This window comes from Onychomys torridus, chromosome 5 (assembly GCF_903995425.1).
Source record: "Onychomys torridus chromosome 5, mOncTor1.1, whole genome shotgun sequence".
Classification (NCBI taxonomy): Eukaryota; Metazoa; Chordata; class Mammalia; order Rodentia; family Cricetidae; genus Onychomys; species Onychomys torridus.
Window position 1 is genome coordinate 55,022,943 of NC_050447.1, and position 15,404 is coordinate 55,038,346.

General features: G+C 36.0%; 1 protein-coding gene across 1 annotated transcript in view; it reads right to left on the reverse strand.

Annotated features, from left to right (window-relative positions):
- The window catches only part of Lyst (lysosomal trafficking regulator), a 156,711-nt gene that overhangs the window by 51,153 nt on the left and 90,154 nt on the right, over nt 1-15,404 (reverse strand). Inside the window, exons 26-31 of the mRNA XM_036187144.1 lie at nt 14,036-14,266; nt 12,310-12,476; nt 11,370-11,522; nt 7,665-7,856; nt 3,510-3,688; nt 1,689-1,895 (exon numbers count right to left, since the gene is read on the reverse strand). Of these exons, the coding sequence (XP_036043037.1) occupies nt 1,689-1,895; nt 3,510-3,688; nt 7,665-7,856; nt 11,370-11,522; nt 12,310-12,476; nt 14,036-14,266 (1,129 nt within the window). The remainder of the gene's footprint in view (nt 1-1,688; nt 1,896-3,509; nt 3,689-7,664; nt 7,857-11,369; nt 11,523-12,309; nt 12,477-14,035; nt 14,267-15,404) is intronic.

Genomic DNA, 15,404 nt, shown 5'->3' on the forward strand with positions numbered 1-15,404 from the left:
TTAAACAATAATTATGCCAACAAACTAAATACATGCCCTTTATTTTAAAATTTTTCAATGACACAGACATGACTGAATTTAGCTTTATGGCATTTTAAAGTGTGGATAGAATTAAATGTCAACAAATGGATCTAGAAATGATTACATCTTAGGTGATATTTAAACTAACATGCTGAATCACAGCATGTTGCTAAGAGCCTAAGATGAACATATGCAACAGCAAAAGTAGCAAGGCTTATTGCAATGCAGCATTTTGAATCAGTCAGAGGACAGCTGCTACCTGACCAAAGAGGGAAAGCAGCAGACGCTGTGAGAGTAAAAGCATGGAAGAATCGGCAAATAAAGAAAGGCGGTACATGATGGGGGACTGCCTGTGTGTCCTAAAAGTCATGTTCTCTTCACATCAAAACTACTTAAGCTTAGTAGTCAATGACATTCTAAGGGATCTTTAAAAAACTATTTGGAAAAAAAAAGAGCCAGGAACACTCAGCATTTGTAGGCAGAGGCAGAAAGACTGCTCCTCGTTCCTGGATAGTCTGGGCTACAAAAGGAGAACACACAAAGAAACACCTGATTTTCTCAAACACTAAGAGCTTCTAATATCTCATTTTACTATCCTTTGATCAATAGTTTTTTTGTTTTTGTTTTTGTGTTTGTTTTTATGAGAAATGGTGTTAGGATAAATGTAAAATGATCTTTTTTTTAGCTCTCTAAAAGTAGACATCTTGGGAGGCAAAGACAAGAAGATCATATTAGCCCACAAATTTAAGATCTGCCTGAACAACAAGTTTCCATTTCAAAAAACCAAAACAAAACAAACTGACTTAAACTCAATCTATTATAAATCTTTATGAATAATAAGAGTGTATAAAAGTGAAGTTTTCAGTGGACGTTCTCAGAAGGAAGTGTTCTGAATGTACCAAAGGAGGGGAGGAGCAGAAGACACACAGGGTGAGCCAGTCAGGGCTAAGGGGTGGACAAAGGAGAGGACAGGGCCCTGTTCTTGGAGAGCCTCACATGTGAAAAGAGGCTGCAAGGGGCAGTGATGAGAAACCATCTTGAAAAGAGGAGAATTCATTACAAAGGAGTTGAATAAAAAAAAGAACCCATGAGCTTTCTTTCCAACCCTAGGAGGGAGCCAAGAGAACCAAGTTTGTATGCAGCTATGAAAAGGCATAAAGAACATTCCTACAGAGGACATGCTGTCTAGTAAAGAACAAAGGAGAGTGAAGAACTCTTGACAACAAAAACAGACTCAGCAGATTGTGTTATATATTATACACACACACATATGGAATATAATAATCAAAGAAAAAGGCTATTAAGTTAGAGTGTGGGAGGAGGAAAACAAGGAGGGACTGGAGGGAGAAAAAGAAAGTGGGGAGACTAATATAATTAGATTTTAATTGAAAATGTATTTTAAAAAGGAAAATACTTTACAATATTAGAACAAGTAACCATATGAGACCTTATAAGAACTCAGTTACAGAATTCCTAATCTAAGTCCTGGAAATAACTGGGAACAATTGGGAAATGACCACAGAAAAGGAAAAAATCAAGCCTACAAAGCATGTGATGCAAGACCTCAGGTTAAATTCTTTTGGTAAGAAAACTACATTCCTGACAGCAGAAGTAGTTTAATTTCAGTTCTTGTCTTGAAAGGCTTTATCAAATGCTAAGATACTTACTTGTGGGGATGGGCTAAGACAGTCTCGAAGTATATCCTGATGAGCTGGTTCATGAACTATTTCAAATATTTGTTTCCTTTCTTGGACAGTATGACTTGGTGATAAAATATGTGCAAGCAATCTTCCAAGCTGGACGCGGAAGGTTTCTTTACAGGACCCCAAGATTTTAATCCACTGCTGCTTACAACCACTAGTTTTACTTGAACCCTAGTCAAAAATAGAGCGAATTAGGATCAGACTTTTAAAAAACTAGGTATAATAATAATAATAATAACAACAACAACAATAATAATAATAAGTAGTAGTAGTAGTAGTAGTAGTATGTGTAGGAAGGTGTATGGGTGCCACAGCATGCATGTGGAGGTCAAAGGACAACTTTGTGGGGCTGGTTCTCTTCTTCACCTTTATATAGGTTCTAGGGATCAAAATCAGGTTGTCAACATTTGTGTGGTGTTTTTAACCTGCTGAGCAAGGTGGACAGCTCAGGATCAGACTTCTTAAGCAATACTATATTAACTTCACACAACTCAAGGAAGACAATAGAACATGACTCATTCTAGATTTAATATTCTAAGTTAGACACTCATACACATATCTACACAAATGAGAGTTCAAGAGACAAATTTGCAACAATAGTCAGAACTTTATATATATTTGCCACAAGTACAAAAAGAGATAAGCACAGAAGAAGAAGCTAGTGTCAAAGGTCACTTTTAAAAAATTACCAAAGACTTACAGATTGTCGATTAAAATAGAATAAAAACAACCAGAGAACAATGGCAAGTAAGGCCATCTTGATTTTACAATCTAAAAGACAAGGCACTCATAATATAAAGTTGAGTCAGTACTAGCACAGTAAGTACAGTAGTTACAAATTTAGAACTATATAGAAATTGATCATCAATTTTCCCTAAAGTTTAACCAATCAGTTTACTTTAACTGGTAGACAGCTCTACCAGTAGCCTAGTATGGACCAAATCACCTGGGTTTAATACTGGAATCATTTTAGAGTTTATCCAGAACTTTAGAAAGGCTTTCCAATTATTTCTACTTTTAAGATCTCTGTTTGAGTGATTGAATTCTAAGTACATCTACAGTTTATTTAATGATCAGAGATGAGCACTAAAATCTAGTTTAGAGTCAGAGACAGACAGTGATGACTCATGGTATTCTATAATTAGATTGGCCTTTGATACCACTGACAGAGTGAACTGATCGATTTGTTCCCTATGGTCAAATATAAATGATCCAAAGAAACTCAAGTGGGATGATGGTAAGTAAAGCCAGATACCCATCAATATTCTCTATATCATTTTGAAGGCACCAGATGTTTATTCTAAGATCTAAACATTATAATAATTCAGAAACTCAAGAATATAAATAAAGCCCTTAAGAAAAAAGGCTATTCATTTATTGCCACAGTAATCATCAAAACCTTACTCTTGCCTGATGCTATATGAGGGTCTTCATTTTGTAACAGGGAAGTCAGCAAACTATATTATTCTGTTATTGAAAGCCCAAGCCAGGCATAATCTGCAATCTCAATTAGCAGGATACTGAGACATGAGAAATGTAAGTTCAAAGTCAACCTAGGCTACATAGTGAGTCCTTACTTCAAAACAAACAAACAAGCAAACCAAAATCCCGCAAAATCAAAAAACCCACCCAAAACAAAATGGAGAAACTAATTCAAATTATTTCAATTGTAGAAAAATGCTGAATAGCAAAAAGAAATATGATTTTGGAAACTCATAGTTTAGACATGTAGACTTCTATTCAGTTTCTGTAAGTGGACACCTTCCAAGTCATTAATTTACTTACAATAGACACTTTGAATCCATCTATCAGATACGTGAACATTTCTTTCTGAAATGGATTGTGTACAGAAGGTTGATCATGATGCATATCTTCTTCAGAAATTTCAGTCTGGGAAATTGAGATCTTGCTTTGAGCTGCATTTTCTGGAGTTCTCAAAATGTCAATAATATCTGAATTCAACTCTTTGAATTAAAAAAGAATTTAAGAAATTAGTTAACTTACTGATATACATAGTAATGATGCTGGTAAAAATACCCTCTGTGGAAAAGATGTGGGATAAATAACACTGAGGATATTTGAGACAGCCATAGAGAATTATTTTATATTTATCTAAAATTACATATATATAACTGTGTATTTTAATGAAGTTATGCCACTTGGGATCCCCAAGAGCCATATACAAAACCTAACCTAAAAAGTCTAATGAAAACTTCAGGACTGGGCATGAAAAACCTCCATTCAAGTAGATGGTTAGGGGAGTCCAACAGGTCCCCAAACAATACAGGTTATTGCTGTTGCCTTTGGCTATCTCCCAGAAGTCTGAAGATAAGTCCCTATTGCTGAAGACACCATGCACTTTAGACACAGGATCTGGAAGATTTGAGGACTAATTTTCATCAGACAGGACGATGATTCAAGCTGCCAATGAAGGCGAGCAATCCAGCTGTGACACCTATGAATCAAAATGACCAGCACAGCAAGATATTCTTAAAGGTATATTTTGGCAGTAGTCAACAGCTTTCAAACTGGATTTAAGGGCTGCTCAACAGGAGAGAAGTCATTCCTGGTACTATAAATCTAGCTAATCACCAGTGGCTAGTGATGCCACGGATTTTGGAAGAGAACCTGCAACTGCCATTTTCCTAAACCAGTATAATTCCTAACTGCATTCTAAATAGCAAGCCTTACACTCACAGAAGAGTGTAGCTCCTACCCCTCATCAATGCAGCTTCTTTTTGCAGCGGATGGAGATGATTTCAGAATGCCACAATAATCAAAGCAAATAGAACAGCTGATCCTGAGGTACCCAACCCCAGTGGACACATCTACAACACAACCTCACACTTACAGCTTAGAGAACATTGTGGAAGTTAGGGTAGAAAAATTGTAAAGGCCAGAAGACCAGGAAGTCTTCTGTAAGATTATATCTCCTAGATATTACAGAGAAGCTGCACTCAAGAAATTTCAACAATATGATTGCTTAAAGATGACTTGAACAATGCCAACCACAGTTCACATGTCAAAATAGATGGGAGAAACTGCAGAGCACACCCCTACATGATGAGCACTTTAAATGGCTATTCAAAACCGAGTCGTCAGTACTGAAATTATATATATACAAGCAATACTAAATGGATTCAGGAAGTTGCATTTATATATTTATTCACATACATAATTAAAGAAAAAGAAGACATTGAGAGGGAGCAGCAAGGAGAAGACATAGGAGGAGTTGGAGACAGAAAAGAGAGGAGGGAAATGATACAATTATATTTTAATTAAATTTTAAAAATCCTCTAGCCAGGTATGGCGGTGCATGCCTTAATTCCCACCACTCAAGAGGCAGAAAAAGGAAGAGCTCTGTGAGTTTGAGGCCAATTTGGTCTGCATAGTGAGTTCCAGGACTGCCAGGGATTGTAGAGAGACCTTGTGTTACACAAACAAAATGTAAATAAAAGTTTTAAAATATTCTGTATTAATAACTCTCTTACCATAGTATAAATGTGGTAGATATACTAATTAAAGTAGATAAAATGTGACAGAGGAGAGAATTCACTTAGAACAGTAAGTATAATTCATAATAAGTTATGAAATTATAAAGGTCAAATTTGCTAATGAAGATGAAAAGTGTTAAAAATTAGTAAGACCATACAACTCTTGTACAAATCAACTGCAAGGACACATGACACATACTGGGTGGATCTGTGATGAATGGCTACATGTACTAGCCTTTTAATACTGTAATGTGATAATCCAGGTTCAGCTTTAGATTTAAGTCTGGAAGTCTGTTGTCCCAAATATAAATTAGAAGAGTTAAAAATAGAACCATAGGAAGATGGTTCTTGGCCTTACCATATGTTTTCAGGGACAAACAATCACTTCTTTCTTCTTCTTATCTTCCTAGGGCTACCAGAATAACTCTTTAAACGGTTTTTAAAAATTTTTTATTTTTAATGTTTGTGAATGTTTGGCCTTCATGTATGCCTGTACACCACATACATGTCTGGTGCTCTCAGAGGTCACAAGAAGGCACCAGATTCCCTGGAACTGGAATTACAAATGTTTGTGGGTCACCATATGGGCGCTGGGAATAGAACCTGGGTCCTCTGCAAGAGCAACAAGTGCTCTTAGCTTTTGAGCCATCTCTCCAGACCCCTTGAATAGTTTTTAGAATTCTATTTTGATTCACTGATAGTGCTTTAGCTTTTTTTTCAGCTTTACTGAGGCCTAACTGAAAGAAATTATATTCTGTATATAAAATGTACAACCTGATGCTTTGCTATACATATACACACTCAAATGATAAAGTTAGTGAATACTCATCAGTCCTGATATAGTTGTGTGTGTGTGTGTGTGTGTGTGTGTGTGTGTGAATATTAGCCATAGAATTGTTTTTTTATTCCTTGCTTTGTACACTAGCCTGGCCTCAAACTTGTGATCCTATAGTTTCAGCCTTCACAAATATGCAACACTAGACATAGCTATAGAGTTTTTATTGCTGGTGTTTAATTTTTGTAGCTCTCTTGGTGAGAGAGACAGTGGCTTCATGGCACAGCACATTAAAACAGCAGTGGGATATCTCCATACAGCTAGCAGAATGGTGAACTATAAAATGCTGACAACTCCAGACCCTAGAGAGGGTGCAGTCGAACCTGAAATACTCGTGTATTGGGATGGGATGGCACACAAAACTGCATAGCCACTAGGGAAAAGTTAAAACTGCCATATAGCCGAGGAAATGTACCTTGGGTGTTTATCCCAGAAAATGAAGGCTTATATTCACAAAAACCTGAACATTAATATTGCTAGGAAGTTTGTTTGTAGAAACTCCAACTGGAACGAGTTTAGATGTCCTTCAACAGGCAAGTGGTTAAACAGATTCTGGTACATTCACATCATGACACTACTGTCCCATAAAACAAACAAAATCCCAACCAAACAGATTGCTGATACTTCCAAAATAAGCAGAATGACTCTCCAGAGTCTTACACTGAATAAAAATGGCAACAGACTTAATATCATATTTATATGAAACATTTTTTTTCCAAGACAGGGTCCTACTATGTAGCTCTGGCTGTCCTGGAACTCACTATGTAGACCAGGCTGACTTCCAACTCACGGAGATTTGTCCGCCTCTGCCTCCCCAGCACTCTGGGATTAAAGGTATACACCTTTACAGTACATCTGGATTTTCTCTTTCTTTTTTTTTCCCCCTAACTGCTGTGTTGCCAGGCTAGTTCAGAAATCTTAAACTCAAACAGTGCTTCCATCTCAGCCTCTGAGTGCTGGTATCACAGGCTTGAACCACTGTGTCTGGCTGTCTTGTAAAAACATTGTAGAAATGATACAAACACAGAAATTCAGGGTAAATTGGAGGTAGGTAGGGGCTGAGGAGGAGGAAGAAAGTGAGTTTGGCCACAAAAGGCAACACAGAAACTCCTTCTGAGGATGGAAATGTCCTCCTTGACTATATCCATTTCTCCTTTCTGAGTGACACTGTATTAGTTTTGCAAGATTCCATGGCAGAAACTTCGGGAACTCTGTATTATTTCTAATAACAGCCCATGAATATATTACTTTGTCAAAAGAAAAATTGAAAAAATATCATTTTGAAATCAAGGCCCAAACCCAGACTAACACTTAACACATTGAGAAGTAGAGTATTAGCTGATTGGTGGTGGCGCACACCTTTAATCCCAGCACTCAGGAGGCAGAGGCAGGTGGATCTCAGTGAGTTCGAGGCCAGCCTGGTCTACAGAGTGAGTTCCAGGGCAGCCAGGACTGTTAAGTGGAGTATTAGCCTTGAACCTAAGGTTCCTTTACTCTGTGATCTTTAAGAAGAGAAAAACAATGTTTTAAAAAAAGAAACCTAATCACCTTCATCTGACATATTTCCCCTGTGAATCTGCAGTGAAGGAGGAAAAGTGAGTTCTGGGCTACCTTGATAAATGATCCTGTTCACAGCCAAGATGGTGAGTCTCTGCAGCCTCTGGGTGAGCTCTGCCTCTGAGGCCTGGCTGGGGTGCTCCTGGCTCATCCTCCTCTGCATCATACTGTGCAGCTCATCACTGGCCACTGAGCGCATCTTCATCAGGAGAGACTCTGTCTGAGCCAGGGAGAATTTTCGAGGACCTTCAAATACATAAATTATCCAATGCCACAGTTAATGATGACCAATGAATTTATTTTCACTATAATTTTTTGATTATTGGTCATGAAAAGAAAAACTTTTTATCGCAAAATTAATTTATATTACGGAAAAGAGAGCAAGAGAAGTTAGTACTTTTTTCTTCTCCAAAGAAGTGCAACAGTACTTGTAATTTCAAAGCCCCAAATTATAGCACTGAAGCCAGTGACACAGAAGGGTGCTTATCATTTGTCCCAGTCTGAGTCCTCTGGAAAACTCAAAGTATCAGATGAGTATGTGTGGCTTCAACACCTCATAGACTATTTTCACTGTTTCACTTCCTTGTATTCCAAAATCATCAACAGTCTTAAAGAACAAGACATTTTACTAAAGAAAAGAAAAGAAAGAAAAAGAAAAAAAGCACGATAATTTTGTAATAATGATGTTACTATGTCCTGGTAATTCCTGTTGATTCTTATAGTCTAGAAAATTATACATAAGGATAAATAAGAAATCAGTCAGTGTGAGTGAAAAGATCACAAATAGAAACAAGTCCAGCGATTTGCCAGTACAATGATTAGGGGTGAACACATCATTTGGAAAGCATTTCCTGAGAAACACCTCCCCAGATTGATCCAGGCAGAGTGCTGTTCCTGTGCTTACTGCACCTGCTCTGGGAGGCACTGCACACGTGGTGCATCCAGGAGACAGCTGGGAGGAGTCTTGACTTAATTGACTGAAGAAAGGCATTGGAAGTTGACCATAGGAACCAAAATGACGTCTTGGTAGATGAGGAGTAACAGAACCCTTCACTGGAATTGAACCTTTGTTTTAAATTACGAAAACAAATATCAATTTCCATAAACAACTTTTTTTTTCACAAATTACTTGCATCTGACTAAATTATGACAGGTTTTAATGATTTACCCTACAAGATATTTAAATTTTTAATAGTTTTTTAGATTGTCCACTAGTATTTTTAATCAGCTAATAATCTTGGTGGGTAGAGCCATCTTTGAGGCAAAAAAGAAAAAAGAAACAAGAAGAAAATAATTCTTAGAGACATTAAAATATAATATAGTTGGACAATATTCCTAATTGTCAAGGTAGGTTCATCCTTATATTATCCACAGATTCCTTGTGTATAATCCAATGACAATCATAACCCAGGGATGGCAAGGTAGTAAGACACTGAATAAGACTCTCACATAGTCTTTATGAACGTGGAAGTGTACTTCAGTACTCATGCTTTAAAGCCACATGGTTCCGGTACAGCCTTAAGCACTTCTTTGTCTAAGCCCCAGTTTCCTTGTTTGTAAGATACATAGTAGAAAATAAAGCACAGCTTATGTCACAGGAAGATATTCATCATTATCTGATACTATAGTCACACATTTGTTTATATGTTCATTCATCACTTCCTCCAGTTCTATGGAGATAGATAAAGTAGGAATTTGTACGTGGCTGGTACTCATTAATTATTTGATGGGTGAATGAATGAATCAAGAGAATTATTTTACAAATTAAATAAAATAATGGATATAAAATGCAATGCCTATCTCATTCCTCAGAAGAATAAAATATCATTCGTGTTGTTTTTATTGGTTAAAATACAAAGGAAATTCATTTGTGTGCCAATTGTACTAATCTATTATCCACCTGTATGGACGCGACATTTTACATGGATGTGTCACTTCAAATAATACCCTACTACTTCTTATATATTCATGCATTAAAGGTAATAGACAACATTTTTTACTTGAAAAATTGCATATTGTGACCTTGTTTATAATGGCAAAAGCTAAAGTAAAAAAGCTAGGGAAGAAGATCACAGCACATAATGTAGGAACTATCAAACATTCATTAAAAGACATTTGTGTTCTTTAATGTGAAAAGATGTCTATACTGATTGGAAATAGAAGTCACTTTATAAACAGTTGGTAGCGAATGATATCATTTAGGCAAAAATACCTCCCAATCTCTCTCTTTCTCCCTCCATACCCTGTGTGTGTGTGTGTGTGTGTGTGTCACACAAGATTGAATCTAGTCCCATACACTAGGTTGACGGGCACTCAAAACTGCCAAACAGAACAATACACATGTGAGGCTGAAGGAAGACTAATCCGGAACATAACACTATCTAGGTCCTCTGTGAGTTTAAGAATGTAAAAACTACGTGTGATACTGCTGGGAACAATCATGGCATATAGGAAGCTGAGCACTGCAGTTAGATATGGAAAAGGGCACAATTTTTACCTGAGATAGAAGACAGGTATTATGGGAGAGTGGTTCAAGAAGAGATACTCTGTCTAGATATTAAACAAGGAAGAATACATAGGAGCAGCAAATTTAGTTACATGGGTGTTTTAGAAGTTTGATTTAGTGCAATTTAAACATATTACTACAAGCATATTTAGAAGTGTTTTCTATGGGTGGGCTTTTTATTACATGGCTTTAAAGTTTTGCATAGCATTAAACACAAAGAAGAAAATTAGTACAAGGAAAGAAAGGTTTGAACTTAAAAGCCTTTACAACTGTGGGAGTAACTCCAAGAAACATTCCATATGTATCCAAGCGTGTGTATAAAACAGCTGCTGCAGATACTATGGTCTCAGCAGCAGCTGGACTAACATTCCATTCTTACACATATTTATGTAGTTCCACTGTATATAGGTAATAGACACATATATGTATATGTTTATGTGTATATGAACAAAGACCCTAGGTTATCTTTCTAGTTTGTTTCTATAAAAGAAGCAGCAGGCTTTGTGGAAAATGTATCCACATTTATTATTTGATGATTCATACAAATTCACAGTAAGCTCTGACACCATGTGCATTCTAGCCATCTGCAAGCTACCACTATCTGCCTTGATTGCTGCCAGAGCACCAACCTGGATTCCGCACTTAGCTTTCACCTAGTCCTTGTTCCCCAAAGAAGTCAGACTTCTCTCTATACAATGAACATCTATCTGGTCATATCATGCATCTCCTGAAAACCTGATGACTTCCATTAGGATAAAACCTGGACATGGTCTATGTAGCCTATTCTGGTACAATGGTTTCTGCTGAGAGAAAAACTTTTCCAGATTTTATAATTTGATTTTTGTTTGTTTTTGTTTTTCAAGACAGAGTTTCTCTATGTAGTTTTTTGGTGCCTGTTCTGGATCTTGCTTTGTAGACCAAGGTGGCCTCAAACTTGCAGAGATCCGCCTGGCTCTGCCTCCCAAGTGCTGGGATTAGAAGTGTGCGCCGCCACCACCACCCAGCGATAATTTGATTTTTTTAAACCAAGAAATATGTTTTAATTTCTTGGCTCTTGGGGATGAGACTCAGTATGTTAGACTAGATTGGCCTCAAACTCCCAGAGATATACTTGCCTGTTTCCCTAGTGCTGGGATTAAAGGCATGTGCCTCTATGCCAAGCAAGAAAAATACTTTTAATGGAAATGACATCAGAATACAGGAAAGTATAGCTACCTTCAGTTTGTAATTATTAAAATGCCATTAATACTCACCAGCAATGCTTCTCCGCTTCTGAGATACTGTATGGTGGTGAGCAGAAGGCAACTGGACTGTATCTGTTGGATTTTCAGAGTCATGATTGGCTGTGCTCCTTATAAATTCCAAAGCAGCCTGGAGAACTCTAAGCTGCAGAGCCAAAGCCATATCTAAACCCAAAAGAAACTAGAATGTTTTCAAGCTATCATCATTGTTGGAATCTTTCAACTAAGTTAATTTATCATGTACTACATAAGGTATATAACCTAATACCCAAACTATAATATTCAATATCTAAACAAAAAGGCCTTAGATATAAGTCAAAATTGTTTATCAACATGAGCTTCTGATGTTATTTTTATGTTATATTTAAAAATATTGTTACTTTTACATTATATTTAAAAATAATGTTAAAGTAAATTCCTATATAGTCACTATAAATTTTTTTGGTTTTTTTTGAGACAAAGTCTCCTGCATTCCAGGTTGATCTTCAACTTGCTATGTAGCTGAAGATGACCTTGAATTTCTGATCCTCCTGCCTCCACCCCTTGGATATGTGTCACCATACTCGGCCTCACTATAGAAATTTGAATGGAAAAATAATAAATCATAAATGTATTTCATTTTAAATAATTGTTTTAAAAACAGTAATTTTGTGTAAAGTAAAAGCTTCAATAATCTGCATGCTTCAGATTTCACAGTCACTTTAGTATTTCCCATTAAAGAAAATTAAAGATCATTCCTCTTCAACATAAGCCTTTGTATTCTCCTTGGTAAAAAAAAGTCACTAGTTTCTGCCAGTGATATATTGTCAGCTCCTAATTACATTAAGTCATCAATCACTCTATTTGCAACAATGCAAAGGTTGCTTTTAATAACAACTAATACCATCACATAATTAAGTTTAAACCTTCAGTAAAAGAGTTATGGGGAAATTCCATACAAATTCATTCTTACTTTGTGTCCTCTTGTTTTTGCTATTTTGAAGATATCCAAGAAGTACAATAAGGTCTTCAATAACTCTAAAATACTGGGAGCCCGAGGAACTGCAAGCGTGGATTGTAACTGCTATGAAAAGTTGCTGTATATCACATGCAAGCAACTTATATTCGTTCAAAGGAATGCTAAAGTGAGCCAAAACAAAACAAAAGAACCCAAGACATTTATAAGCAAAATAGCCAACAATTTAAGACAAAGAACTGAATAAATTCTATGCTACCAGCATGCATTCATTTAATACCTAGTCATGCTTACTCTATAGCAAGCAATATACCCTGCACACTAGGAATGGAAATAAGACTTTTTGACTCCTGTTAAAAATACAGTCTTGTAGAAAACTAAACAAACTAAGAGAGCATCACATACAGCAGATAAGAGATTAATACAAGAGACTAAGGGAACACTCACACAGGTTCCTAGCCTACATGAAGGGTAAATGATAGGGTGTAGTAAGGGATAGTGCATTTGAATGAATTAATTAACCTCTCTGCATTTCTGCTGTATAAATTAATGTTATTTTATAGATTATAAGTTTGAACTTATATTGAACTTGAATTAAAAATAATAAGCTTGAATGTGTGTTAATCACTTATAAACACATAATGAATGATGATCTACTCACAGGCCCAAATACTTTTCTATATTTAGTTTTTTCAAGTTAAGTAATGGTTAGAAATATAACTTTCTTAGGGCCTATTCATACAGTATCACAAGGGACTATCAGTATAATTTATTTTTAGGAAAAACTACTTTCAGAACAAACATATAAGTACCTTTCCAGTTTTACTAATTTTATGCACTTTGCAATCAAGACTAAGTGTGCTAAGGAAATACAATACTTTGTGTCTCTACTTTTCATATGCACAAGCACATGAACCCTATGTATAACAAGTGCCCAGTGAAAGCTGAACTTTGTGGGTATAAGGAGTCTATCTTTGCTTCAGACAATCACTGGGTACAGATATGCTCTGTACTCTGCAGAATTATGGACAACATTTAGTGCTTTGGCATACAATAAGATGGTGCATCTAAAGATTCATATTTTATTATTATGCTAGTAAAATGGTAAACTATATCAGATGTGGAAACACCAAAAATATAAAATCTAATTAAGAATTTACTTTTCAAAGCTCTTACTCAACTGGCAGGCAGCCCTTTGTAAGTGTACTTTTGATTATTAACAGCTAGTTTGTACTAGCAATGCTAACACAGCCTCTATTATCATAAACTGACCACAGCAGCAGTGATACAGCAGCAAGTGAGTTCACTGAGATGAGACAAGTCCTCTGCTGTTCTTGAGCTGCATGTGAATCAGTGAGTTACTGTAGCTCTAGCTAATCTATTTCTGGTGGTTGAACTACAGAGACTACGGATGAAGCTTGATAAACAAATCTGAGAGTAAACTTATTATCTTCAATTCTAGATACCCAAAACCACATCATATAAGCATCCAAAGCATCCTATTCTTAACCAGACATTACTAAAAGTGACGAAAACATGCCATCTCCAAGTTAATTTAATTTTGTGGGAAAGAGATTCTTTGAAATTATTAAAAAAAATCAACTCTTTAAGGTAACCTAATAACCATTTCCCCTTCTAATGATCTTATCAGATGTAAATTTAATTTAATTTTAATGAGATGTAATTTAAATGTTCAGTAGCAGATGAAATTTAATAGACTTACTTCTTTTCCAATCCATTCAGGGCTGCTATGGTATTACACAACACATAGAGTAGACCATTGTCCAACAACATGTCTGCTACCTTAGAACAAGAGTTTAAAACTTGAAGAAGAAGCAAGAGAGCATTATGCAAGAGCACATTGTCATAGAGAGAGGTCTCTATTAGTCCCAGTACCGGAATGACAGACCACTTCTGGAAAAGCTCCATGTGTTTCACCTCCTCCAGATCAAATCTGTAATAAAGAAGACACAGGGAAGAGCATGTTAGGAGCAACCAGTCACAGACTGGGGGAAAATGTTTAACACCACAAATCTGTTTTTAAAAGTTATCAAAAAAACAGTGTTGGGAATAAGGATTCTTAATTTAAAATAAGATTACAGCTTCTAATAAGGCAAAACCTACTATAAATGCATAACACCCTGGTGAAATACACATACAATTTCATAGTTTCAATGGATTCATTTGAATTCATCCACTGACAATCTTGTTTCCAAAGAACATCTGCCATGTGGGGCTATACAAGTGTAAAGGAAAATTACTAGTTTACAAACTACCTTAGTGACAATGAGCTAGTAAAAAAAATAGCTTAGCACAAATGAACAAATCCTTCACCCCTGACCTACTATCATTTGCCTCTGTGGTGCAGCAGAATTCTATGTATTTTGAATATTTTCCTTATCTGATAAATATGTGTGATGATGTCTGTTCAACTTTCCTTACAAGAGTGTTGTGAGAATAAAATAAGATCATGCAGACTTGCTCTAAAAACAAACAAAATAAGAAATTCATGCAAATGAAAAGTACTACCAAAATTACCATGGCTGGGATATAGCTCAGTAGTAGAGCACTTGCCTGGTATGTATAAGGTCCTGGGATTGATCTCCGGTAATATGCACACATACATAAAATGGCCACAGTAAATAATTTAAGTTCCCCAAGGTCTGAATTTGTCTACCACACTAAAGAAACATGTATGTTTCTCTATCAAACAGAAAAAAAATTGTGCCAAACTTTTAGTTCCAGTGGATTTTTTTTCTTTTATCTTTACATGTATTGTTAATCTTTAAGCATTACACCAAAGTCAAATCTGAACAATCAGCACATCTAGAAATTCAAGGGAGGACTCTGAAGGGACTGAGGAAATTCTGTATGGGTCACAAATATCCTGTCATTGAGATTACAAGGGCCATCTGTCTTCCCGAGTAGCTTTCTCATGATATGCCAAATCTTCTGTCACTTTCATTTTCTACTGCAATTATTTGTTTCCAGTTTCTAACTAGTGAATAAAATACTAAGAAAGAAGTAATATTAGAAAGATTATCATATGTAAAATAATAAATCAATTCCCTGGAAAATGATGTACAGTAGAT